The sequence below is a fragment of the Trachypithecus francoisi genome, unplaced genomic scaffold (genome assembly GCF_009764315.1).
Source record: "Trachypithecus francoisi isolate TF-2019V2 unplaced genomic scaffold, Tfra_2.0 Contig01461, whole genome shotgun sequence".
Taxonomy (NCBI): Eukaryota; Metazoa; Chordata; class Mammalia; order Primates; family Cercopithecidae; genus Trachypithecus; species Trachypithecus francoisi.
This window is the reverse complement of record NW_022681433.1, coordinates 2,281,555-2,308,996: the sequence shown is the minus strand read 5'-3', so window position 1 is coordinate 2,308,996 and position 27,442 is coordinate 2,281,555. Positions and strand designations below refer to the sequence as shown.

The 27,442-nt window shown below is 42.1% G+C and overlaps 1 protein-coding gene across 4 annotated transcripts in view; it reads right to left on the bottom strand.

Moving 5' to 3' along the window:
* Positions 1–7,846: 7,846 nt before the first annotated feature.
* Positions 7,847–27,442, bottom strand: part of MTRF1 (mitochondrial translation release factor 1) — a 48,592-nt gene continuing 28,996 nt past the window's right edge. For 3 of the 4 annotated variants that reach the window (XM_033234219.1, XM_033234240.1, XM_033234232.1), the window contains 4 exons: positions 25,043–25,160; positions 16,944–17,080; positions 13,848–13,946; positions 7,847–8,520 (listed from right to left, as the gene is read on the bottom strand). In XM_033234219.1, the coding sequence (XP_033090110.1) occupies positions 8,407–8,520; positions 13,848–13,946; positions 16,944–17,080; positions 25,043–25,160 (468 nt within the window). In that variant the 3' untranslated portion in view covers positions 7,847–8,406. The remainder of the gene's footprint in view (positions 8,521–13,847; positions 13,947–16,943; positions 17,081–25,042; positions 25,161–27,442) is intronic. The other variant, XM_033234228.1, reaches the window with a different exon arrangement.

Below are 27,442 nucleotides of genomic sequence, written 5' to 3'. Positions count from 1 at the left end.
TCTGCTATGGTTTGACTGCCCCCTCCAAAACTCATGTTGAAACATAATCCCCAATGTGGCAGTATTGAGAGGTGGGGCCTTTAGTAGGTGATTGAATCACAGAGCTCTGCCCTCATGAATGGATTAATCCACTCATGGATTAATGGGTTAATGGGTTAATGGTTTTTTTTTTTTTTGAGAAGGAGTCTCGCTGTGTCGCCCAGGCTGGAGTGCAGTGGCGTGATCTCGGCTCACTGCAAGCTCCGCCTCCCGGGTTTACGCCATTCTCCTGCCTCAGCCTCCCGAGTAGCTGGGACTACAGGCGCCCGCCATCTCGCCCGGCTAGTTTTTTTTTGTATTTTTTAGTAGAGACGGGGTTTCACCGTGTAGACCAGGATGGTCTCGATCTCCTGACCTCGTGATCCACCCGTCTCGGCCTCCCAAAGTGCTGGGATTACAAGCTTGAGCCACCGCGCCCGGCGGGTTAATGGTTTAATGGAATAATGGCTTAATGGATTAATGAGTTATCATGGGAAAGGAACTGGTGACTTTATAAGAAGAGAGACCAGAGCTAGCAGGCTCAACTCCCCCTCTCATGTGATACCTTGTACTGCCTCGAGACTTTGCAAATTATACACCAGCAAGAAGGCCCTCACCAAACATGGCCCCTTGACCTTGGATTTCTTAGCTTCAAGAACTGTAAGAAATAAATTCCCTTTCCTGTTGTTGTTTTGAGACAGTCTTGCTCTGTCACCCAGGCTGGAGTGTAGTGGTGTGATCTTGCCTCACTGCAACCTCCACCTCGAGGGTTCAAGCGATTGTCCTGCCTCAGCCTCCTGAGTAGCTCGGATTACAGGGGTGCATCACCATGCCCAGCTAATTTTTTTGTATTTTTAGTAGAGATGTCGCAATATTGACCAGGCTGGTCTTGAACTCCTGGCCTCAAGTGATCTGCCTGTCTTGGCCTCCCAAAGTACTGGGATTACAGGCGTGAGCCACCACGCCTGGCCAAATTCCTTTTCTTTATAAGTTACCCAGTTACAGGTATTCTGGTATGTGCAACAGAAAATGGACTAATACAATTCCACATTGCCTTTAGTCATTGGCTGCCATAAGAGTTTTTATGGGTCCACTCTCCCCTACCTCAGTTGGAGGGTACCTAGTGAGCGGGCTGCCTTAGGGCGTGACTTCTGTTCCACATTATTTGATAGCAGCTAACTTGTTTCAAACCTGTTATACACCATTTTTGTTTGTTTGTTTTTTGAGACAGAGTCTTGCTCTGTCACCCAGGTTGGAGTACAACAGCATGATCTCGGCTCACTGCAAGCTCCGCCTCCTGGGTTCACACCATTCTCCTGCCTCAGCCTCCTGAGTAGCTGGGACTACAGGCACCTGCCACCATGCCTGGCTAATTTTTTGTATTTTTAGTAGAGACTGGGTTTCATGGTGTTAGCCAAGATGGTCTTGATCTCCTGACCTTGTGATCCCCCAGCCTTGGCCTCTGGAAGTGCTGGGATTACAGGCGTGAGCCACTGTGTCCGGCCTATTCGTGCTTTTTTTGTTTCAAATGGCATGAAATCTGTTTTTCCATCCATTTATTTTCAGTCTATATGTATCTTTATAGGTGAAAAATGCTTCTTGTAGGCAACAGATCATTGGGTCTTATTTTTTCATCCATTTAGCCACTCTACATCTTTTTGTTGGAGAGCTTAGGCCATTTACATTTAATGTTATTATTAATAAGGACTTACTTCTGCCATTTTGTGATTTGTTTTCTGGTTGTTTTGTGGTCTTCCCTTCTTTCTTTCCTTCTTTCCTGTCTTCCTTCACATTTTAACTTTTTTTGTTTCTCTTTATGTCTTATTGCACTGTATCTTGAAATACTGTAGTTATTATTTTTGACTGCTTCATCATTTAGTCTTTCTACTTAAGAGTAACTTACAACCCACAACTACAGTATTATAATATTCTGTGTTTTCCAATGTGTTTACTATTGCCAGTGAGATTTATACCTTCAGATGATTTTTTTTTTTTTTTTTTGGAGACAGAGTTTCACTCTTGTTGCCCAGGCTACAGTGCAATGGCACAATCTTGGCTCACCACAACCTCCACCTCCTGGGTTCAGGCGATTCTCCTGCCTCAGCCTCCCGAATAGCTGGGATTACAGGCATGTGCTACCACGCCTGGCTAATTTTGTATTTTTTTAGTAGAGACGGGGTTTCTCCATGTTGATTAGGCTGGTCTTGAACTCCTGACCTCAGGTGATCCACCCACCTTGGCCTCTCAAAGTGCTGGGATTACAGGTATGAGCCACCGTGCCCGGCCCCAGATTATTTCTTATTGCTCATTAACCTCCTTTTCTTTCAGATTGAAGGATTCCCTTTAGCTTTTCTTTTAGGACAGGTCTGGTGTTGATGAAATCTCTCAGCTTTTGTGTTTTTTTTGTTTTTTTTTTTTGAGACGGAGTCTCGCTCTGTCGCCCAGGCTGGAGTGCAGTGGCCGGATCTCAGCTCACCGCAAGCTCCGCCTCCCGGGTTTATGCCATTCTCCTGTCTCAGCCTCCCGAGTAGCTGGGACTACAGGCGCCCGCCACCTCGCCCGGCTAGTTTTTTGTATTTTTTAGTAGAGATGGGGTTTCACCACGTTAGCCAGGATGGTCTCGATCTCCTGACCTCATGATCTGCCCGTCTCGGCCTCCCAAAGTGCTGGGATTACAGGCTTGAGCCACCACACCCAGCCAGCTTTTGTTTTTCTGTCTTTATTTTTCCTTCATGCTTGAAGGATATTTTTGCTGGACATACTATTCTAGAGTAAGAGATTTTTCCTTCAGCACTTTATACATGTCATGCCACTCTCTCTCTGGTCTGTACAGTTTCCACTGAAAAGTCTGCTGCCAGACATACTGGAGCTCCATTGTATGTTGTTTCTTTTCTCTTGCTGTTTTTAGGATCCTTTCTTTATCCTTGAGCTTTGGAAGTTTTGTTATTAAATGCTTTGAGGTAGTCTTCTTTGGGTTAGATTGGCGTGGTGTTCTACAGCCTTTTTGTACTTGAATATTGGTTATCTTCCTCTAGATTTGGGAAGTTCTGTGATATTATCACTTTGAAGAAACTTTCTACCCTCATCTCTTTCTCTATCTCCTCCTTAAGGGCAATCATTCCTAAGATTTGCCCTTTCAGGCTATTTTCTAGATCTTGTAGATGTGCTTCATTCTTTCTGATTCTTTTTTCCTCTCCTTTGTATTTTTTTTCTGTGTGTGTGTGTGTGGTGGGGGCAGAGTTTCGCTCCTGCTGCCCAGGCTGGAGTGCAGTGTTGTGATCTTGGCTCACTGCAACCTCTGCCTCCCAGGTTCAAGTGATTCTCCTGCCTCAGCCTCCCAAGTAGCTGGGATTACAGGCATGACTACTACACCTGGCTAATTTTTGTATTTTTAGTAGAGGCAGGGTTTCACCATGTTTGTCAGTCTAGTCTTGAACTCCTGACTGCAGGTGACCCACCCATGTTGGCCTCCCAAAGTGCTGGGATTACAGGTGTGAGCTACAGCACTCAGCCTCCTCTGTGTATTTTCAGATAGATTGTTATCAGTCTCACTAATTCTTCTGTTTGTTCAATTCTGCTATTAAGGGACTGGACTCTGATGCATTCTTCAGTATGTCAGTTGCATTTTTCGACTCCAGAATTTCTGCTTTTTAATTATTTCAATCTCTTTTTTAAGTTTATATCATAGAATTCCGAAATCCTTTTCTGTTATCTCAAATTTCTTTGAGTTTCTTCAAACCAGCCATTTTGAATTCTCTGTCTGAAAGGTCACATCTCTGTTTCTTTGAGATTGGTCCCTGGTGCCTTATTTAGTTCATTTGTTGAGGTCATGTTTTCCTGGCTGGTGTTGATGCTTGTAGATGTTTGGGCAATAAAGAGTTAGGAATTTATTATAGTCTTTGCAATCTGGGCTTTGCAATCTGTGCCTGCCCCAAGCTCAGTGATGCTATGGTTCTTGCAGACTCATAGAGGTCCCACCTTGGTGGTCTTGGATAAGATTAGGAAGAATTCTCTGGATAACCAGGCAGAAACTCTTGTTTTCTTTCTTATTTTCTCCCAAACAAAGTCTCTCTGTGCTGAGCTGCCTGGAACTGAGGTGATGCAAACACCCATGTGGCCACCACCAGTGGAACTGCCCTGAGGCAGACTTGAAACCAGCATAGCACTGGGTCTTGCCCAAAGCCCATTGTAACCACCACCTGGCTACTGCCTATGTTTGCACAGGCTGTAAGGCTCTACAATAAGCAGGTGGTGAAGCCAGCCAGGCTTATGTCCTTCTCTTCAGGATGGTGAATTCTCCCAGGCCCCAGGCAGGTCCAGAGATGCTGTCTGGGAACCAGGGATTGCAGTAAAAATCTTACAAATCTACCTTGTGTCTTATTCTACTGTGACTAAAGCTGGCACCCAAACCGCAAGACAAAATCCTTCACACTCTTCCCTCCCCTTTCCACAAGCAGAGGGGCCTCTCCCTGTGGCCACCACCACCACTGACCCATGGCGAGTTCTGTCAGACCACCACCAATGTTCACTTAAGGCCCAAGGGCTCTTCAGTCAGCTGTGACAAATGTTGCCAGGCCTGGAACTCACCCTTCAGGGTAGTGAACTCCCCTCTGGCACAGTGCATGTCCAGAAATGCTATCGAAGAGCCTGGACGTGGCGACCCCAAGAACCCGTTGGTGCTCTACACCACTGTGGCCAAGCTGATACCTGAAGCTGGCATGTCTGAGTCTCACTCAAGACCCACAGCATACTGCCTGTGAGTCACTGTTGGCTACTCAGGGCCCATGGGCTCTTTAGTCGGCAGGTGATGAAACCTGCAAGACTGAGTACCTCCCTTCAAGGCAGAGGGTTCCTTTCTGGCCCAGGGTGTGTCTAGAAATGTTGTCTGAGAGCTAGGGCCTGGGATGGGGGCCTCACAATTCTGCCAGGTGCCCTGTCCTATTGTGGTTGAGCTGGTATCCAAGATGCAAGACAAAGTCCTTACTCTTCCCTCTCCTCTCCTCAAGCAGAAGGAAGGAATCACTTTTGCTGCTGTGAGCTGCACTGCCTGGGGTTGGGGGAGGGGTGGCACAAGCACTTCCTTAGCCACCCAACTGGTGTCCCGTGTCCACTGGCTCTGCATTCAGCACAGAAGGAGGATTTACCTAGGAACTGCAGTCCTTGTGGCCTAGACTGCCTTTCAGTTTTATTTAGGACCTTAGAACACTTTAGCCCACAGTGCTGAGGCTTGCTGAAACTCAAGTTCTGACTGCTGGGATGGACAATTCCCCTCTGGCTAGGGCTGGTCTAGATGCTCCCTCTGTGGATGGGCATCTGCTGAGTTGAACTCAGTTTTGCTTTCTGCTGTGACCAGGCAGCACTGAGTTCAACACAGGGTCCCACAGTTGCTGTGCTTTCTGTCTCTCAAGGGCACAGCACCTGCTGCTGCTAGGGGAACGGGGGAGGAGCAGCGTTACCAATTCAAGACCACCTTTCCTACCTTCTTTCAGTGATATGAAGTTAAAATCAGGTACCGTGATTGCTTACCTGATTTTTGGTTCTTATAAAGGTGCTTTTTGTATGTGTAAATAATTGTTAAATCAGTGTTGCTGCGTTGGGGGATGACTGGTAAAGGCTTCTACATTCAGCCATCTTGCTCAGGCCTCTCCTGATTGAACTATTTCTTAAAACTTATTGTGGCTGGGCACAAAGGCTCACATGTGTAATCCCAGCACTTTGAAAGGCTGAGGCAGGAGGATCACTTAAGGCCAAGAGTTCAAGACCAGCCTGCGTAACATAGCAAGACTCCATCTCTACAACAATAAAAAATTATCTGGGTATGATGGTGCCTGCCTGTAGTCCCAGCTAGTTGGGAGGCTAAGGTGGGAGTATTGCTTGAGCTCAGAAGTTCAAGGTTGCAGTGAGCTATGATCATGCCACTGCACTCCAGCCTGGGCAAGAGTGACACTTTATCTCTAAAAAAATAATTTGGCTGGGCGTGGTGGCTCACACCTGTAATCCCAGCACTCTGGGAGGTTGAGGTGGGTGAATCACAAGGTCAGGAGTTCAAGACCAGCCTGGCCAAGATGGTGAAACCTCATCTCTACTAAAAATACAAAATTAACTGGGTGTGGTGGCACACGCCTGTAATCCCGGCTATTCGGGAGGCTGAGGCAGAGAATTTTTTTCTTTTTTTTTTTGAGACGGAGTCTTGCTCTGTCTCTCAGGCTGGAGTACAGTGGCGTGATCTTGGCTCACTGCAACCTCTGCCTCCCAGGTTCAAGTGATTCTCCTGCCTCAGCCTCCCTAGTAGCTGGGACTACAGGTGTGTGCCGCCACGCCCGGCTGACTTTTTGTATTTTTTTTTTAGTAGAGATGGGGTTTCATCTGTTAGCCAGGATAGTCTCAATCTCCTGACTTCGTGAGCCACCCGCCTCAGCCTCCCAAAAGTGCTGGGATTACAGGTGTGAGCCACCGTGCCTGGTGTAGAGAATTTCTTAAACCTGGGAGGCGGAGGTTGCAGTGAGCCGAGATTGTGCCACTGCCCTCCAGCCTGGGCGACAGAGCGAGACTCCATCTCAAAAATAAATAAATTATTTATTTATTTTAGACTTTTCATTATGCTTGAATATTTTCAAAATAAAAATTAGGGAAAACATTTCTCTCTAATGTGTACATCCGAACAATTCCACTGGCCTTAAAACTCTAGTCTTTCTTGGCATATAAATTCTTCTCTAAGGGGTATCTAAAATAATAATTCCTCTCTTTTTATTTTTTTAAATTTTTTGAGATGGAGTCTTGGTCTGTTGCCCAGGCAGGAGTGCAATGGCACAATTTCAGCTCACTGCAACCTCCACCTCCTGGGTTCAAGTGATTCTCCTGCTTCAGCCTCCTGATTAGCTGGGATTACAGGCACCTGCCACCATGCCTAGCTAATTTTTGTATTTTTGTATAGATGGGGTTTCACCATGTTGACTAGGCTGGTCTTGAACTCCTGACCTCAGGTGATCTACCTGCCTCCCTCCCAAAGTGCTGGGATTACAGGCATGAGCCACCATGCCCAGCCATTACTCTCTTTTTAACTTGAAACTTCTTCGGAACAATTACTAAATACATCATGCCACTTTGTATTAGTTGGTGATTTACATGTTTAAATCCTTCAGTCAACTGCAAGCTCTTTAACATAAGGACTGGGTTTTATATAATGCTGCACAAAACTGATCTCAGTGTATTACCATATTACACCACGTCTGTTGATGCTCATTAGGTTAAGCCAGCAAACAGTAACATTTTTACTCCAGCTTGCCAGGAGTAAAAAAAAAAAAAAAAAAAGAAATGGAAGTCAAACAGAGAGTCTATTTAAAATATCAGCTTATTGTTTATATAGTGTGGAATTCATACAGCAATCAAAGAGCTTTACAGTCTGCACCTAGATGCCCATTGCTATTGGGTGACTCATATTCTTCATAATTTTTATTTAAAAGTTGAAGTCGGCCGGGCGTGGTGGCTCAAGCCTGTAATCCCAGCACTTTGGGAGGCCGAGATGGGCGGATCACGAGGTCAGGAGATCGAGACCATCCTGGCTAACACGGTGAAACCCCATCTCTACCAAAAATACGAAAAAGAAAACTAGCCGGGCGAGGTGGCGGGCGCCTGTAGTCCCAGCTACTCGGGAGGCTGAGGCAGGAGAATGGCGTAAACCCGGGAGGCGGAGCTTGCAGTGAGCCGAGATCCAGCCACTGCACTCCAGCCCGGGCGACAGAGCCAGACTCCTTCTCAAAAAAAAAAAAAAGTTGAAGTCTAAGTCTTCACTTTAACATGATTAACAGTATGATGTTTTTTCTTTATGTTTTGAATTTTTTTGTAGACATGGGGTCTATTTTGCCCAGGCTAGTATCAAATTCTTGCCTCAAGAAATCTTCCCCTTTTGGCCCTTCAAAGCGCTGGGATTACAGGCATAAGCAACCACTGTAGGCCAAAGTACTTTGTCTTTAAATACAAGGTTTATAAGTAAGCCTGTCATTCATATTTCACTAAATTTTACCATATTTTCCTGAAGTAGTAGATGAAAAATATATTTAAATTAATTCATAGATGGCAGGGGGAAAAAGGCGTATAAAGAGAACAAGTGACCTGTCCTAAATCACACAATCAATTCTCAATACTTTCTCTTTTCAGTGATGCATGCTTATTTTCTACTTGATGAGTTGGATTGTACTTTACAGGAAACCTAAAATAAATCCTTAGGTTAGGAAATGTGACTTCGATTCATTAAAAAACATATATTTATGTGTAATGTGTTCTTATAGCTGTAATTTACAAATATTCATAAAGATTTCCAAACCTCAGTCTGCCTCTTGATATAGGTCCATTTCATTTATATAATCATAAATAATAATAAGTCAGTATTTATTTTGCTGATTTAAGGTGTTCATCCAAAAGTTCAACAATGGCTTCTTCATCTGCTGATTGAAGCAGTCTCTGAATTAGCTGATCCAGGCCCTTCCCACCACACAAAAATTCCTGGTAAAAGAGAGAGCTATTATGAAACCTGGAAAAGAGAGAGCTATTAAGAGAGAGCTATTATGATGATTAGAAATATAAGCAAAGACTTCAGTGTTTATTTCATTTCTTTGCAGTCATTATTTAATAACAATAAAGCACTACTGATGTTCTACAATACAATGAACACAATTGCTAACTTGGGAAGATCCCCATTCTGTAGAAGAATTCAGTTAGCATTTTATTTTAAAATAAATCCTCTGAGATTTGGATTTTCCTAACAACTCCAGAGACAACAAAACAAAGATATCTAGATGGACTTTTGAAATTGACCACCTCCCTCCCTTTAAAATTCCATTGATTGGCTTTTATGACAACACCATTCTAGGCTCTCAAACCATCTTTGGGAGAATAGGTTGCTGAATTCTTTCTCTTATTGTATACCCTAAAAACAATTGCTTTTATTCTTGTCCTGAAAATTCTACCCTTTTCACTCACATTATGTTATTTCCCAAAGGAAAAAGACTGAAAGGTCTCAATTCCACAAGCATTTTGTGCATTAATGTGCATACTGCTCCTTGCCAGCTCCTCTGGGGAGGCTGAGAGGAAGCTTGGTAAACTATTCCAGCTTACCCTTCGGCTAATCCTCTAAGTTTAGATTATTTCATCTGTAAGTGGTTTATGACAGTTTTTTATTTTTAAACCAAAAACATGGTGATCTAGAAGTTCTGTGTCACTGAAAAATATTTTTGTTGAAATATTGAGGGGTGAAGTGTCTTTGAGGTCTGCAATTTGCTTTCAAATGGTTCAAGAGCAACATGGGTTTATAGAGACAGAGATGGTGGGGGAAAGAGAAGGAAAAACACAGTAAAATATTAACAACTGTTGGCCGGGCGCGGTGGCTCAAGCCTGTAATCCCAGCACTTTGGGAGGCCGAGACGGGCGGATCACGAGGTCAGGAGATCGAGACCATCCTGGCTAACACGGTGAAACCCCATCTCTACTTAAAAATACAAAAAACTAGCTGGGCGACGAGGCGGGCGCCTGTAGTCCCAGCTACTCGGGAGGCTGAGGCAGGAGAATGGCGTAAACCCGGGAGGCGGAGCTTGCAGTGAGCTGAGATCCGGCCACTGCACTCCAGCCTGGGTGGCAGAGCGAGACTCCGTCTCAAAAAAAAATAAAATAAAATAAAAAAATAACAACTGTTGAATCTAGGTATAGTCTGTATTGTGTTGACCGACCTAATCTTTTTTTTTTGAGACCGGCTCTTGCTGTGTCGCCTAGGCTGGAGTGTAGTGGTGTGATCTCGGCTCACTGAAACCTCTGCCTCCTGGGCTCAAGTAATCCTCCCACCTTAGCTTCCTGGGTAGCTGGGACTACAGGCACATGCTACATGCCCAACTAAAATTTTTTTTTATTTTTTATTTTTTGTAGAGATAGGATTTTGCCATGTTGCCCAGGATGGTCTCCTGAGTTCAAGCGATCCTCCCACCTCTGCCTCTCAAAGTGCTGGGATTGCAGGTGTGAGCCACTGTGCCCAGCTGACCCAATCTTTAAACATTATGTAAACTTGAAAAATTTTGAAATAAAAAGTTGAGAAAAAAATTTTCATGTTTACCACTAAATAACTCCACTGGGTGAAAACTGTTTTCAGTTGACTTCCCTGAAGTCTTCTCTACAGTTCTCTGAAAAATGACTAAATTAATGACTTCAAGAACTTTTCCTGTATAACAGAAATTCTGTGTAGTCAAGCTGTTGGGATTAATGAATTTGTACATTGCCATTTTAGACATGCTTGGAATTTAGACACCGGCTTTAATGAAAATACTTTAATGTTGGCATCTGGAACACAAAACATTTAAAGTTTTGATACCGTTATGAACTAATCTTATAGTTAAGTCTTTCCTGAATGGTCTTAAAGTTGAACTTTAGGTAAGTGTAGACACATATCTCTCAAATTAAGGTAAAGAATATATCTTACTATTTCTGTATTCCCCAGAATACTAGCACATAGTAAAACCTCAAAACCCTGAAATTAAACAGAAAGCAAAAGCATTATGATATAACTTTAAAATTAAGGTTTATATCACTTTCAGCATAATATGAAATTGCTTTTAAAATCAGTGTGACTAGGCCAGGCACAGTGGTTCATACCTGTAATCTCAGCACTTTGCGAGGCTGACGCGGGCAGAACACCTGAGGTCAGGAGATTGAGACCAGCCTGGCCAACATGGTGAAACCCCGTCTCTATGAAAAATACAAAAATTAGCCAGGCGTGGTGGTGGGCGCCTATAGTCCCAGCTACTCAGGAGGCTGAGGCAGGAGAATCGCTTGAACCCAGGAAGCAGAGGCTGCAGAGATTGCACCACTGCACTCCAGCCTGGGCAACAGAGTGACAATCTGTCGCAAAAACAAACAAGCAAACAAAACAGGAAAACAAAGTACATTTAAATCTCTAAGGCCAGGGGAAATTTCCAATGTAACTGGAATATAGAGCAGGAGTTAAGGCTGATGTGAAGAAATCTGCATAAGGACATTGAGAAACAGAATAAACTGTGAAACAATACATTATATGGTAGTCTATGCTTATTAGCTAGATAAATAAAAGTAAGAAAGTTACCTACAGAGGAAGTCATAATGAGAATACCAGGTGATCTCACAGAACCCAAGGATAGGAATGTGGAATGTGCAGGGTCACGACTACCACCTGCGGAATGAGACTGAGCCTTGGGAATAAATAAATGTAGGGACTCATATCATCAGGGTTCTTTCTATTTCTCATTTTTGCTTTTCTCTGTGTATCAATTTCATTTTCTCACTGAAGATGCTTTCTCTGGTGGCTGAAAATGTGGCTTCTAACCTCTTATATGCTTTATATATTATAGTTTCAGCCACCGAGAGAGAGAATAATCCTCTCCCTCTCTGATTTTAAAATCCTGGGAAGAAACTCACGGGCTGGGACTTATTTAGGTGTCCACTCCAAAAAAATCCACTTTTGTCCTGGGTCAGGATCACGATCATTTAAGAATGCAGCAGCTCCGTCAAAAACTGTGGATGTGGTACAAAGGGCAAGTTCTAGAATAGGGGAGGAGAGCTAGGCAAAAATTCCAAAGACGCTCACATTCTTTCCTATCTACCCCTTCCATTTGTCCAACAGCTGTTGCCCTGGGGTTAAGATCCTTATCACTTTCCCAGATTCATCTATGATTTGGTTCCTAAATTATTCACTCTTTTTTTTTTTTGAGACAGAGTCTCACTCTGTCGCCCAGGCTGGAGCGCAGTGGCGCGATCTCGGCTCACTGTAAGCTCTACCTCCTGGGTTCATGCCATTCTCCTGCCTCAGCCTCTCGAGTAGCTGGGACTACAGGTGCCCGCCACCATGCCTGGCTAATATTTTTTTTTTTTGTATTTTTAGTAGAGATAGGGTTTCACCGTGTTAGCCAGGATGGTCTCGATCTCCTGACCTCGTGATCTGCCCGTGTCGGCCTCCCGAAGTGCTGGGATTACAGGCGTGAGCCACCGCGCCCAGCCAATTATTCACTCTTTACTGTCTATAGTCTCTTTACTGTCCTTCAAACAGATTTTAATGTTTTACTACAGCTACCTTTTTTCATGCTGTTTTCGAACTTTCTTCCTTTCACTACTATAGAATGTCTTCTTTCCTTCCAATAGACTAGTTAGTGATTATTAGAGCTTACCAGTGTTATTTTCCTTTTGACTTCTGAGTCTGGCACGCTAGTTTGGTTAGTGATATATCATTATTTAGGCCAAAGTCAGATATTTTATAACTACAGAAGCCAGTTAGTTATCTTCCCTTTGTTTCACAACCGAATACTATACTATGCACCTATGGGCCCATCTAAAAGATATTACTGGTCATAAGAATGTGGCTATCTCCAAAAAAATTGTCACCACTATCAGAAAAACAACTGAAAGAACATGGTGTAATTAGAACAATATGGCCAAACATGTTTGGTTAATACTGTGTGTTTCCTGAGGAAAGGGAAATTAGCAAATATTTTCCTCCTTTTCAACATGGCTACTATGTTCCTGTGTAAGACAGCCTTATCCTGCTGAGGATCCTGACGGAGGATGTGGCATAAGACATACAGAAATTGACAAACATAGTAACCTTGTAAAACCAGAACTTTTTTACAAGGTATATTTCCCTTGTAAAACTAGGACTTTGATTTTGAGTATAGAATGGGACAGAGCCAAGTGAAAGAAACCTTAGGTATCATATGGCACCAAGGAAAAAGATCAAAGCTTTCTGTCTGCTGCCTTTGCCACATAGTCCTTTATGGGACCAGTTCACTTTCTCCTTCAGTGGCAACAAAACAGACATTTTCCTGTGCTTCATCATTAATATATTTATATATTTGTGTCAGTGGTCTTTGCTAGATGCGATTTAGACAGGTTAATGTTCGAACAATCTTGACCGAGTCTTTTCCCCAACAGTCTAACTGTAACACCTCAATCTAATGAAGACACATTGTGGTAGGGAGAATTCTAAGATGCCCCCTGGTGTACACACTGTGAATAACTCCCTCTCAGCGCAGACAGGACCTGTGAAAATGACAGAGTATCATTCTAGTGCCTAGGTGACGAAGCAGTTGATTTTGAGTTAATCAAAAGGAACATTATCCAGGTCAGCTTGACCTAAACGGGTGAGCCCTTAAAAAGGCCTGAGTCATTCCTGCAAGAAGAAATTCAAAGTGGGAGAGAGTCTCTGGAGGGAACCACTGGGAAACAACTTTCAACAGTATTTAGGCACTGAAAAGCAGCCTCCCGCTGCCTGCCAGCAAAGGAATGGGGACTTCAGTCCTACAATCCAAGGCAATGGCATTCTGCTGGCAACCACGTAAACTTGGAAGAGGACCTCAAGCTCCAGAAGAGTATGGAGACTGGCCATGCCTTGATTTCAGCCTTGTGAGATCCTGAGAAGATAACTAAGCTCAGTTGTTCCTGGATTTCTGACCTACAGAAATCATGAGATACTTTAATCATGGGTACTGCTTTAAGTTGCTATATTTGTGGTAATTTGTTACCTGGCAATAGAAAACCAATACCCATGTATATATGCAGACTGAATATATGTTCATACATTGTGATTGCATAACGAAGAATTTGGAATTTAGAAAAGATCATTGTTTCAAAATGGCATAAAGATCATTATTTTTTTAACCAGCAAACTAATAAAAGTGTTTGTAAATTTTGGGGTGGCTTAATGATTTAAATAACTTGGAAATATTTTAGATATACTTGGTAATATCTACATATAGGTTCTAGAATTTGACTATGTTTTCTTCTGAAATCAAAGGTACACAAAGCATACTCAGTAGTATTACCTTAATATCACGAACTTCATAAGCTATCCTGTGGTCACTGACTCTATCCTGGGTGAAATTATATGTCCGAATTCGCTCTGACTGGGCTCTTGTTCCCACCTGTGCCATAACAAAAAGCAATTTATATTTTACCTTTACAAATGTCTTCATTACAATGGAAAAAGTACTTGGCAAATGACTATTTCAACAATTTAGATATTTTCTAAAAGTCATATATACAAAATGACAAAGAACAAGAATGGGCAGAACTTAATGTTTACCACTACAGGTTTGTAGAGCTCAGTTATAGAATAAGAAGGAATGTTTCTTTGATATTTCAAACTCAAAATACTTAAAATCAAATTAATCATCTTTCCCCTCCAATCAGTTTCTCCTCCTGGTTTCTATAAATGACAGCACCATGTATTCCCTTTTATCCAAGTAGAAAATTCTGACATTCTGCAATTTATCAAACATTTTGTGGGTTTGAGTTTACTATGCCAGGCTTTGATACAGATGCACACGGGGGGACAGACCATCTTCAATTCATCCCATTCTCCAGCCGCCCATTTCCAGTGGGTTTTATGGGTCTCTTATTATATCCTGCCCTTTCCATTTCTACTACCACTCCTGGACTCATTACTTTCACCTACAATTCTGCAAACATCTCCTGATTCATCTCCCATTTTTCTGCTCACTTTGTGCTGCTCTGCTTAGTCTTCCTACAGTACAGTTTTCTGATAAATTTTCTTTGGTTCCTTCTTGTCTACTGAGCAGACACAACTCAACTCAGCATTCAAGGTACTTTGTAACGTGGCAATCTTCCCAATGTTATTTCTGAAAATTATGTGAATCTCCATAATGCCACTAATAATACTATGTCATTATTATGTGTGTGTCTGTTATCTGTGCTATAAAACATCATCTCAAGGGATGCCCTTCCCTACCACTCTCCTACCATTTCTGCCTTTCTGGTCCCAGTAATTGAAATATGTTCTCTTCTTCCTCTGAAACCCATTGTACTTGGAATGTTCTTCATGGCACACCACAGTTTGTGTCATGCTACAGTTATTTGCATTCTTCCTGGTTTGCTCATCTCCTCCACCTCCCCAACACCCGATATACACAACACCCTGTCTCAAATGCTTTCCCTTTTTGAAATAAAATAAGATATTTCTATAAGTTATTGTCTTAAACCCTAAGGCAAGCGATATGAAACTAAACTCCTGACCATTAGAAGAATTTTTTAAAATTATGGATTCCTAAGCCCAACCTCAGATATAATGGATCAGAATTACGTATTTTGAAAACATTCCCAGATCATCTCTTCTGACAATCAGCCAAGTTTGGAAACCACTCTCCCAAAGCACCAGATCAGATACATCAGAATTTCTGGGGTGGGGCCTGGGCATCTATGAAAGCTTGTTAGGTGATCAGTGGACCCAGGATTGGGAATGTGGCATAATGCCTTCTGTATAAAAGCCAAGTGTATATCTTGATCGAAGAAAAAAACTTCTAAGCCTTAGAAATCCCTATTAAAACATTTCAGGTAGATGGATAAGTTATTCAAGAGGCAGTGACGTCTTTTTTGGCTCGTCAATCAGACTACTGAAGAAGACACACATGAACAATTTGTATAAAGCCAATCTTGAACACCTATTTTAAAAATGACTTTGTGGACTGGGCGCAGTGGCTCACACCTGTAATCCCAGCACTTCAGGAGGCTCAAGTGGGCAGATCACATGAGGCCAGGAGTTCGACACCAGCCTGACCAACATGACAAAAACCCATCTCTACAAAAAATACAAAAATGAGCCAGGCATGGTGGCTGTAATCCCAGCCACTCGGGAAGCTGAGGCACAAGAATCGCTTGAACCCGGGAGGCAGAGGTTGCAGTGAGCCAAGATCGTGCCACTGCACTCTAGCCTGAGTCACAGACAGAGAATCTGTCTCAAAAAAAAAAAAAAAAAAAATTACTTTGTGGAACCTCTGGTGCCAAAATGTTAAACAGCAAGTAAATCCAAATGTCTTTTTAAAAATCAAATGTAGCAGAGTTCATAGTATTTATGTTATCACTTATTTGCCAAGAAGTAATGGTGTGTACTCAGGGTATATTGTTTGCTTGTTAAAAACAAAAATAAGTTTGTAAATGAGCATTCCTGTCGGCTAGTGCATACACTGATAATGCTCTACAATCGGGGATTACCACTAACAGTGTTAATATTATTTATCCTGTCACTTTTACTACCTGCAAGTTAGCACGTAGGTAAAGAAAGCCAGAAGCACCAAAGTGTGAAAAAGCTAGGACACATCGAGATGAAAAGTATCCAAATTTAAATTACTGCAGCATAGCCAGGTGTAGTGGCATGTGCCTGTAATCCCAGCCACTCAGGAGGCTGAGGCAGGAGAATCACTTGAACTCGGGAGGTAGAGGTTGCAATGAGCTGAGATTACGCCACTGCACTCCAGCCTGATGACACAGCGAGACCCCGTCACAAAAAAAAAAAAAAAAGGAATTTAAATTATATATTAGGTTTACTTACAATAATGACATTTATTCATTTTGCTTAGAATTCATCTGTTTATCTATTTAAAAAAAGTAACACTATACCATACATAGTACAAAATTCAAAAAGTACCAAACGATATATAATGAAAAATAAATTTCCTTTCTACCCCTTATCCCTAGTCTCCATCAGTAGGATTCACTGCTCCCAGTTTTTTGCAGTGCCATTTGTATTTGATCTCACATAGAGTTATAATATAAGCATAGGTTTTAATTTTTAAAAATCAAAAACATTCTTAATTCTCAAAGAATTATTTTGTCTTTTAAACCATTTTCCTCTTAAGACAGTAATGATATAAACACAAGAGGGAAAGAACTAGGAAATACTTTTTAGTTTATACATCTTTCATTTACTAACTTGCAAACTGGTGTGCCCAAGTTCAGCCATAACCCATCCGTTCATTTGCATTGAGTTACTGCTTATATACAGAGGAGCGCATTTCTCTATGCTCTAAAACATTCCCATTTAAGCAAGAACAAACACTGCATTCTCTACAGAAAGTGACTTTTCTTTAAATAGTCACTAAATTATTACACCAAGTAAATTTTACCTGCAGTTTTCTAGCACGTTGTTGCTGACACTTGTCTTTCTCAATAATCTGCTGGTAGAGTCTGGCTCTCAACACACGAAAAGCTATTTCTTTATTTTTTATCTGTGATCTTTCTTGTTGGCATTCTACTACCAGCCCTGAAAAATGACAAGGATCAGAAGGTAAACTGTAGCTTCCACCAAATTAAGATAGAACCAAGGAACAGTTAAATGAGACAGGTTTATCAGGAAAATATCACAGAAGATAAAAACATTTTAGGTTTAGCACACTTCAGAAACTAGCTGCATTATGATTATAGCTGTAGTTGGCTCTTTAGATTCTGATATGTAAATGAGAACTCCGTATGGGCACCCAGAAAGCAGCAGCATCTACAGATGGTTACCTATCCTTTCAGTCCCCGAGCTTGGCCTCTTCCTCCTAGCTCATCCAGGCATTTCTGCAGCTCAACAAACAGCAAACTACTGCTGCTCCGTACACTGTGCTGCTCTATTCTCTGTCCAACTCAAGAACTAGCCTCTTCCCCTTTCAGTCACAAATATACACAGAGCTGAGGTTTTAAAAATACCTTTATAATGGCCAGGCACAATGGCTCACACCTGTAATCCAAGCATTTTGGGAGGCCCACACGGGCAGACCACGAGGTCAGGAGATGGAGACCATCCTGACTAACATGGTGAAATCCCATCTCTACTAAAAATATAAAAAATTAGCCAGGTGTGGTGGCGGACACCTGTAGTCCCAGCTACTTGGGAGGCTGAGGCAGGAGAATCGCTTGAACCTGGGAGGCGGAGGTTGCAGTGAGCCGAGATTACACCACTGCACTCCAGCCTGGTGATAGGGCGAGACTCCATCAAAAAACAAAAAACAAAAACAAAAAAACCTTTATAGAAAAAAGCCAATGAAAAGATGCTACTCAGAGTCTTTAAAAAGAAGAATGTATAGTGAATGTTTCTGAGTTGTCCAAGTTCTAAATTTCTAACTTGTTCTGCATAGTCTGAGTTCTGGGGTCCAGCTAATCAATACATCTAACCACACACAAGTTTTGGCTGGCCACCTTCTGCATTTGGGTGGGTTTGGCCCACTGTGTAGTCCAGTTACTGGCCCAAATCCAGCCCTGACCTGAAACGATCACTTCTTGAGGCTGTGTTCTTAACTTCGTAGCTACCACTCTGAGGTCCATATCTAATCCTGCTCCTCAGTACATTAGAGGAGAAAGGGGTTTTCTTTCTGAATCACAAAAACTAAAAACCAAAAGCCCCATTAGCTTAGCCTATCTGCACCGATACAGTGGTAAATATTTTGCTGGAGATTTAAAGAATTTCTATAAAATTCTATTCTCTGAACTATGTTTTCTCCTTGTCTAAATAAGCTACAGTCACTACCTGCTAATATTTTTAATAGGGCACTGAGGTTTCACTTCTACTGTTTAATCACTTCCTGACCTCTTTACTGCGGCCATCTGGTTGGACTGGGGCACTGACTGGCCCTCATCTTCCAGGTATTTGTCTGGAGTTTCCCTGACTCTCGTATCCTTTTCCTATTACCCCAAAGAATATGAACATTTCCATTTTAAGACGGCCAGGCTTTCAGGAGCTCTCCTCCACATTCCCCTTCTTGTCAGCTGATCTGTACTGATTTTTGCCTAAGCACCTGTATTATTCCTATCTACTCACTCAGGTTAGAACTTTTAGATCAAAACTATTACTTTCCAGCTCAGTAATTACTAAGGGAATCACTTGATTATGTATTTTATTATATACTTTCTATAGAGGAGTATTTAATAATGAGTACTCCCTTAAGAATAGAAGATGTAGAGGGAGGGAAGATATATTGAATAATAGAAGAGGGCTGGGCGCGGTGGCTCACACCTGCAATCCAGCACTTTGGGAGGCAAAGGCGGGTGGATTATTTGAGGCCAGAAGTTCTGAGACCAGCCTGGGTAACACAGCAAGATTTCGTCTCTACTAAAAATACAAAAAATTAGCTAGCATGGTAACTGCACCTATAGTCCCAGCTACGCAGGGAGCTGAGGTAGGAGGATGGCTTGAGCCAAGAGTTCGAGGTTATAGTGAGCTATGATCATGCCACTGCACTCTCGCCTGGGCAACAGAGCAAAACCCAGTCGAAAGAAAGAGAGAAAGAGAGAAGAGAGAGAGAGAAAAGAAGAGAAGAGAAGACAAAGAATTATAGAGGCCATCTTTTACTCGCTAACTGGTAATAAACTAAAAAGTCCGCTTTAATGCACAAAATATTCATTTGTCTTCATCCTTATCTTGGGATAAATTTTCCCAGGAAAGGTAATATTCCCCTGTATAAACATTGAACCATACGCCTATGAATAACTCTTCCAATGGTGGAAAATGGAGTCATCTAGAAGCAGTGGTTAGAAAAAAAATATGATTCTTCAGAGTCCATGGCATGGAGAAAAATAGAAGAATAGAAGCTATAGTTCTCACTTTGAATTCTAGCAGGGACAGTTCCCAGTCTAAGGTCTTGGGATGGAAGAAAGAATGGGAGAAATGGAAGAAAGGCTGAGTTTTCCTTGAAGCAGATGCTGAAACTATGGCAATCCTCAAAATACGGAAGAAGCAGGCTGAAGAAATCACTTCATTATAACTGCGTGGCTTCCTAAGGGTTAGGTCTTGACATGCCTTCCTTGCCTAAAGGGAAGGGCTGAGGGCAGGACTTCAGGCCTCTTTAAAACCAAAGACTCAGACCTAAGTGGTTAAATGATAACTGGCCCAAGGTAAGTCTGGCAGCACAATGATAAGTCACTTTCTTGTCGTTTTATTGTTAGTTGACATGTAATAATTGTACATATTTATGGGATATAGAGTGGTATTTTGATACAATGTGGAATGATCAAATCAGGGTAATTAGCACATCCATCACCTCAAAATTTATCATTTCTTTGTTGTGAACATTCAAAATCTTCTAGCTTTCTGAAAATATGCAATAAATAAATCACTATTAACCATATTCATGCTATAGTGCTGTAGAACACCAGAACTAATTCCTCCTATCTAGCTATAATTCTGTATCCTTTACCCACCCTCTCTCTATTCTCCCCTCCCCCTTACCCTTCCTAGTCTCTAATAACCACAGTTCTACTCTCTGTAAGTCACTTTTTGTAAAGTCAGCAATTTATGGCTACACAGGGTGGTTTTATAACCTTTAAGTTTTAAAGTATTCTGGTTTATTTTGTCAGAGTTTTGATCACCTTTTACCCAACTTTTTACCCATTTTAATTTTTAATTCATCTTAAGCTAATTCTTACTGTTCTGGACTATGTATAATATAGATTGATATCCAACGATATAGGGTTTAGGTGAAACACATTAAGTATCCAACAATTTATGGATTGTTGAAATAAATTATGGCAAGTTACAAAAAGTATAACTTCAGGACGGGCACGGTGGCTCATGCCTGTAATCCTAGCACTTCGGGAGGAGGAGGTGGGCGGATCACTTGAGTTCAGGAGTTTGAGACCAGCCTGGCCAACATGGCGAAACTATGTCTCTACTAAAAATACAAAAATTAGCCAGGTGTGGTGGTGTACGCCTGCAGTCCCAGCTACCTGGGAGGCTGATGCAGGAGAATAGCTTGAACACTGAAGGCAGAGGTTGCAGTGAACCAAGGTTCACTGGCCACTGCATGCCAGCCTGAGTGACAGAGCTAGACTCCATCTAGGCAAAAAAAAAAGTATAACCTCATTTTTTGGGAAAAAAATGGCATATTTTTATATGTACAGAAAAGAATTTGAAAGGATGTATACCAAAGATATATGCCAACAATGATTACTGGGTTATTATTACAAACGTTTTATGTTCTTTTGCTCATGCATATATTATTTTCTTTTTTTTTTTTTTGAGACGGAGTTTCACTTTTGTTGCCCAAGCTGGAGTGCAATGGTGTGATTTCAGTTCACCGCAACCCCCACCTCCCGGGTTCAAGCGATTCTCCTGCTTCAGCCTCCCAAGTAGCTGGGAATACAGGCATGCGCCACCACACCCGGCTAATTTTGTATTTTTAGTAGAGATGGGGTTTTTTCATGTTGGTCAGGCTGGTCTCGAACTCCCAACTTCAGGTGATCCACCAGCCTTGGCCTCCCAAAGTGCTGGGATTACAGGCGTGAGACACTGTGCCCAGCCTTTTTTTTTTTTTTTTTTTTTTTTAACAGTTTCCTATGGAATAAAAATCAATAAAGGAAACTTAAGAGAAAGTATGAAATTATCCCATTGTTGGATATTTAGGTTGTTTTAGCTTTTCATATAACAAACAATACGAGCAATCATAATGATGTCTGACTTCAAGATGGTTTCTGTTTTTTTTTTGTTTGTTTTGAGACAGAGTTTCGCTCCTGTTGGCCAGGCTGAAGTGCAATGGCACAATCTCAGCTCACTGCAACCTCTGCTTCCTGGGTTCAACTGATTCTCCTGCCTCAGCCTCCCCAGTACCTGGGACTACAGGCATACACTACTACGCTTGGCTGATTTTTTTGTATTTTTAGTAGAGATGGGGTTTCACCATGTTGGCCAGGCTAGTCTCAAACTCCTGACCTCAGGGGATCCACCTGCCTCAGCCTCCCAAAGTGCTGGGATTACAGGCATAAGCCACTGCGCCTGACCACCCCCCCCATCTTTTTTTTAAATCACACTACAACAAGAACAAGACACAGAAACACAAACTTCATCTGACATAAAAGTATATAATCCCCAAACGTGATCTATTAAAGACAAAAAGTGGATGGAAGAATGGTAAATGACTTAGCAGCTGAAAGGAAGGTGACACTTAATTCCCAGTAGAGGGACATGCTGACCAGAAACTGGCCAATTTGCCTTGCTAAGTGCTAGAAAGGCTCAGAAATAGAGACACCAGGTATTTCAAAAGTCAGGATTGAGGAGCTAGGGCTAAATACAGAAAGCCTATAATAACAAATAGATCCTCAAGTCTCCTTCCTCAATCTGCAGAAGGCAGGAGGTATATTTCTGGATAATTAAATCAGGAAAATTCTAGAACTGGGACTAGTTACAAGGGAGGGCAAGTGTGAACATGGCTGGAAGAGAAGAGGATTAAGTAAACAACTGCTATTGAACGGTGAGACCTTGACCTTACTCTCAGCTGTATCCTGGAAGATCCTTCTCAGGAGAAAACAAACTCGCAAGAGAAAAGGTCCCTAATAAAAAAGCTGATTAACGCTCTAACTGATCTACAGTGGAACTCACTAGTGGGTATGTGGATAAGTACAATTCAGAGCTTTAGAACCTGACTCTTAAATATGTACAGACAGACAAGAATTCCTAGAAATTTCCAACATGAAAGTAAGAATGGGCCAAGTGTAGTGGCTCATGTCTGTTATCCCAACACTTTGGGATGCTGAGGCAGGCAGATCACTTGAGCTAAGGAGTTGGAGACCGGCTTGGGAAATGTGGAGAAACCCGGTGTCTACCAAAAAAAAAAAAAAAAAACAAAAAAAAACGCAAGAATTAGCCAGGCAAGTGCCTGTAGTTCCAGCTACTAGGAACAGGGGGCGGGGGAGTGGTGCTGACGTGGCAGGGTCACCTGAGCCTGGGAAAGTCACAGCTGCAGTGAGCTGTGATCACACCACTGTACTCCAGCCTGGGCAACAGGCCAAGGCCTTGTCTCAAAAAGAAAAAAAGAAAAGTAAAGCAAGCATGAAACAAAAATAAACTCAGAAGAAACACAGACACTGCAGAAAGCAGAAGGGAACATCAGGGAAACTAAAATTAATATCCTTGAGCAATTAAAAAAAAGAAGTATCAACAAAATAAGAAAAGGATGCTATGAGAAAACAATTCTGGGCCGGGCGCGGTGGCTCAAGCCTGTAATCCCAGCACTTTGGGAGGCCGAGACGGGCGGATCACGAGGTCAGGAGATCGAGACCATCCTGGCTAACACGGTGAAACCCCGTCTCTACTAAAAAATACAAAACAAACAAACAAACAAACAAAAAAAACTAGCCGGGCGACGTGGCGGGCTCCTGTAGTCCCAGCTACTTGGGAGGCTGAGGCAGGAGAATGGCGTAAACCCAGGAGGCGGGGCTTGCAGTGAGCTGAGATCCGGCCACTGCACTCCAGCCTGGGCGGCAGAGCGAGACTCCGTCTCAAAAAAAAAAAAAAAAAAAAAAAAAAAAAAAAAAAACAATTCTGAGAACAAGAAAGAGCTCCCAAAAGTTAAAAAAATAAATTTTTTAAAATCAGAAAAAGGGTAGGAAAAATAACTAAAAAAGTGACAGACAATATGAGGGAAAAAAAAAATTCAAGAGGTCTAACATCTAACTAATAGAAATCTCAGGAAGAATAAAGAGAATGTTATGCAAGAAATTATTGAAGAAAGTATTTCAGAGCTGAAAGGCATGCGTCTCTAAACTGAAAGCAACAAATACAAGGAATGAAAAAGACTTTCGGCCGGGCGCGGTGGCTCAAGCCTGTAATCCCAGCACTTTGGGAGGCCGAGACGGGCGGATCACAAGGTCAGGAGATCGAGACCATCCTGGCTAACATGGTGAAACCCCGTCTCTACTAAAAAATACAAAAAACTAGCCGGGCGAGGTGGCGGGCGCCTGTAGTCCCAGCTACTCGGGAAGCTGAGGCAGGAGAATGGCGTGAACCCGGGAGACGGAGCTTGCAGTGAGCCAGGATCCAGCCACTACACTCCAGCCTGGGCGACAGAGCGAGACTCCATCTCAAAAAAAAAAAAAAAAAAAGAAAAAAGAAAAAGACTTTCAATGCTCTAAGGGGAAGTTATTTCCAAGAAATGATCAATGAAGTGTAAAGTTAGAATAAAGCTATTTTCAGATCTCCAAAGCCTTGAAATACTTACATGTCACAAATCTTTCCTCAGGAAGCCACTTAAAGATGAGCTTTGTTAAAATGACAGAGTAACAAAGAGAAAAAGACACTATGGAACCCAAGAAATGGGAGGATCCAACACAGAATAGAGGCGAAAGGAACTCCCCACCTGCTGATGACCAGGACAACCCCTGTGCAATGTCCAGGGGAGCAGCTTGTCCACACTGGAGCAAGATGATGGAGTGCTCTGTCAGGGAGTCTCCAGAGAGCACTGGAGTGACTTCATTTTACACAGCTTTTGGAAGATGCAGGCAGACTCAGAGTCAAAGAAAAGTAGGCAAATGAAAAATCAATGAGGTGATTATTAACTCTAGGAAATGAAACCACAGGACTGTATACTAATGGACTGAGTGTCAAACACTATCTGTTCATTATATGAACACAGTGAAAATTAATTTTGCCAAAAGACAAATATTTGGAAGAGGAAAAGGTATACAGGAAGGGCAAAATTCTCATCTACAACATTAAGCCGTAAATATATAACCTTTATAGTTGGTCAGAAGAGCACTATTTGCCTATTATTTAGGAATACTGAGGTAATTACCAGAAGAAATAGCTAAAAGAGGCTTATTTGTTTTTTGCAGCTAGAGAAGTGAGCTAAAAGAATTTAAAGTGGTTATCTTTAAGAAATGGGAACTGAGGGTAGAGGAAGTAGGAAGAGGGTGGGAACAAGTTCAGACAGCTGTTGGTTTTTTTGTTATAGGACTTTGCCATGAGACTTTTAAAACCATATACATGAAATGTAAAAATTAATTTTAAAAAATTAAGAAGTTAAACATTTTTATTTTGAAAAATGGTAGGAATACTTAAAATCACATTACAGACCGCAAAATTACCTCAGAGTATACCAAAATTACCAATATTCAAAATAAAAGCATTAGTGCAGCAAAGCCTAATGGAGTTAGCCATCATGCTACAAGGTGACATAAGATCCACGGCAGTGGCCTGTCCAAGGCTGCTTCTGTGTTTCGTTTGTATTTAGGCTGGGGCGCCTCTGGTTGCTCACTCCTGTCCAGCATACCTGGGAAGCTTCCCTGAACAGGTCTGCTCACTGTCTGCATCTTTTCAGAAAGGAATCTTTCCAAACAGAAGGGGACCATGAACACAATAGCCATCCTTATCCACAACCCCAGTGACATTTTTAAAGAGCTGTGCAAGGAACCAGACACTCACATAGGATTATTTCCTTCCAAATGCTGAGTAAGATGGAAGAATGGGCTTGCTTACCTGTGGGGATGTGGACAAGTCTGACAGCACTATCAGTTGTATTAACATGCTGCCCTCCTGCTCCTTTGGCTCGAAATGTATCTATTCGCAAATCCTTGGGGTCCAATTTCACATCCACCTAGAACAGAAGGGATGGCATAATTCTACACTCCGTGAATACTTTAATATGAAATCGATTCCAAGATTTTTCAAATAAACTGTACTGTTTTAAGTTATAGCCTTTAGACTAAGAGAAGTAACTTATACCAAAGAAAGAGCAATAAACTGCCCATTCCAATAGGATGCTATTTTTTGTTTGTTTGAGACAGGATCGCTCTCTGTTGCCTAGGCTGGAGTATAGTGGCACAATCATAACCCACTGTAACCTCAAACTCCTGGGCTTAAGTGATCCTCCTGCCTCAGCCTCCTGAGTAGCTAGGACTACAGGTGCGCACCACCATGCCATGTTAATTTTTAAAATTCTTGTACAGATGGGGTCTTGCTAATTTGCCCAGGCTGGTCTTGAACTCCTGGCCTCAAGCGATCCTCCCACCTTGGACTTCCTGAATGCTGAGGTTACAGACATGAGCCACCACACCTAGCCCTGGGATTCCATTTTTAAGCACTGATTTAGGATGTTATGAGAACACTGAGTTTTCAATCTATCAAAAGTTTCATCATTCATCATCCCAAAGTTACATGTAAGAAATCCCCCAAAATATATAACACACACACATATATACTATATATTGTTGATTCTCATTATTGTTAGAATGTCTGTTTGCAAATTTTCCTACTCACTAAAATTTGTTTGTATCCTTGAATCAACACCTAAGGCACTTCCACAGTCATTTGCAGACATGCATAGGGCAGTGAAAAATATGAGCTGCTCCACACTTGCCCATTGCCAGCTGAAGTAGGACAAGGTAACACTGCCTTCTTGTGGCAGCTCTCCTACAGAGATGACCAGAGAATGGAGGTGTAGGGGGCAGAGCAGAGCAGTGCTCTGGCTCTGGGGCCAGCTGGACTGGGTTTGAATATGAACTCTAGCACCTGTTAGTGGAGCAGCATCAGGCAAGTCACTCGACATTCCTAGGTCTCGTTTTCTCTTTTGTAAAGTATAGAGAATCTATCAGGATGGGTTATTTTTAGAATTTAAGATTATAATCTATGTGAGCTCAGTGTGTGTGTGTGTATGTGTGTGTGTTTATGGATTTGGCTAATTTTTTTTTTTTTTTTTTTTTTTGAGAGAGGGGCTCACTCTGTTGCCTGGGCTGGAGTGCAATGGTGCAATCATAGCTCACTGCCACCTCGAACTCCTGGACTTAAGCAATCTTCCTGCCTCAACCTCCTGAGTAGCTGGGACCACAGGTGTGTGCCACCACGCTCAGCTGGATTTAGTTAATATTGAACCATTGTTCCTAACACTGATTTAACAAATACTGAACCATTACTCCCAAGTGGTTCAATATCTACTAAATTAGTGTTTGCTGCAACTTTACAGAACATAACTACTGGGAATAATGAAAATCAACTTCATTGGTGTATGTGTGTGTTTATTAGTGGATTGAAAGGTGGCTCCCAAAAAGATATGTTAATGTTCTAATTCGGAACCTTATTCGGAAAAAGGTTCTTTGCAGAGGTAATTGAGTTAAGATGAGATTATCCTGGATTATCAGGATAGGCCCTAAATCCAATGACAAGAGTCCTTATAAGAAACAACTAGAGGAGAGAGTAAAGGAGAAGACCATGTGAATTTGAAGGTGGTATAGTTTCAAGCCAGGGAACACCTGGAGCAACCAGAAGCTGGAAGATACAAGGGAGGAGTCTCCCCAGAGCCTTCAGAGAGGCGTGACTCTGCTAACACCTTGATTTTGGACTTCTGGCTGCTAGAACTGTGAAATAGTAAGTTACTGCTATTCGAAGCCACTAAGTTTGTGGTAATTTGTTACAGCAGCCTTTGGAAACTTATACACAGACACGGACACAGACACAGACACACACACACACACACAAATAGTTAACAAATAGTTAACAAATCTCACTATTCTAACTTTTAGAATAGTGAGATGCCACTAAATGAGCTTAATTTTCAAGAATATGAAAACAGGGCCCAGCACTGTGGCTCACGCCTGTAATCTCAGCACTTTGGGAGGCCAAGGCAAGCAGATCACTTGAGCTCAGGAGGTTCAAGACCAGCCTGAGCAACATGGCAAAACCTCGTCTCTACAAAAAATATAAAAATTAGCCAGGCATTGTGGCACACACCTGTATAGTCCCAGCTACTCAAAAGGCTAAGGTGGGAAAATCACTTGAGCCTGGGAGGTAGAGGTTGCAGTAAGCCAAGATGGGGCCACTGCACTCTAACTTGGGTGACCGAGTGAGAATCCATCTCAAAAAAAAAAAAAAAAAGAAAGAAAA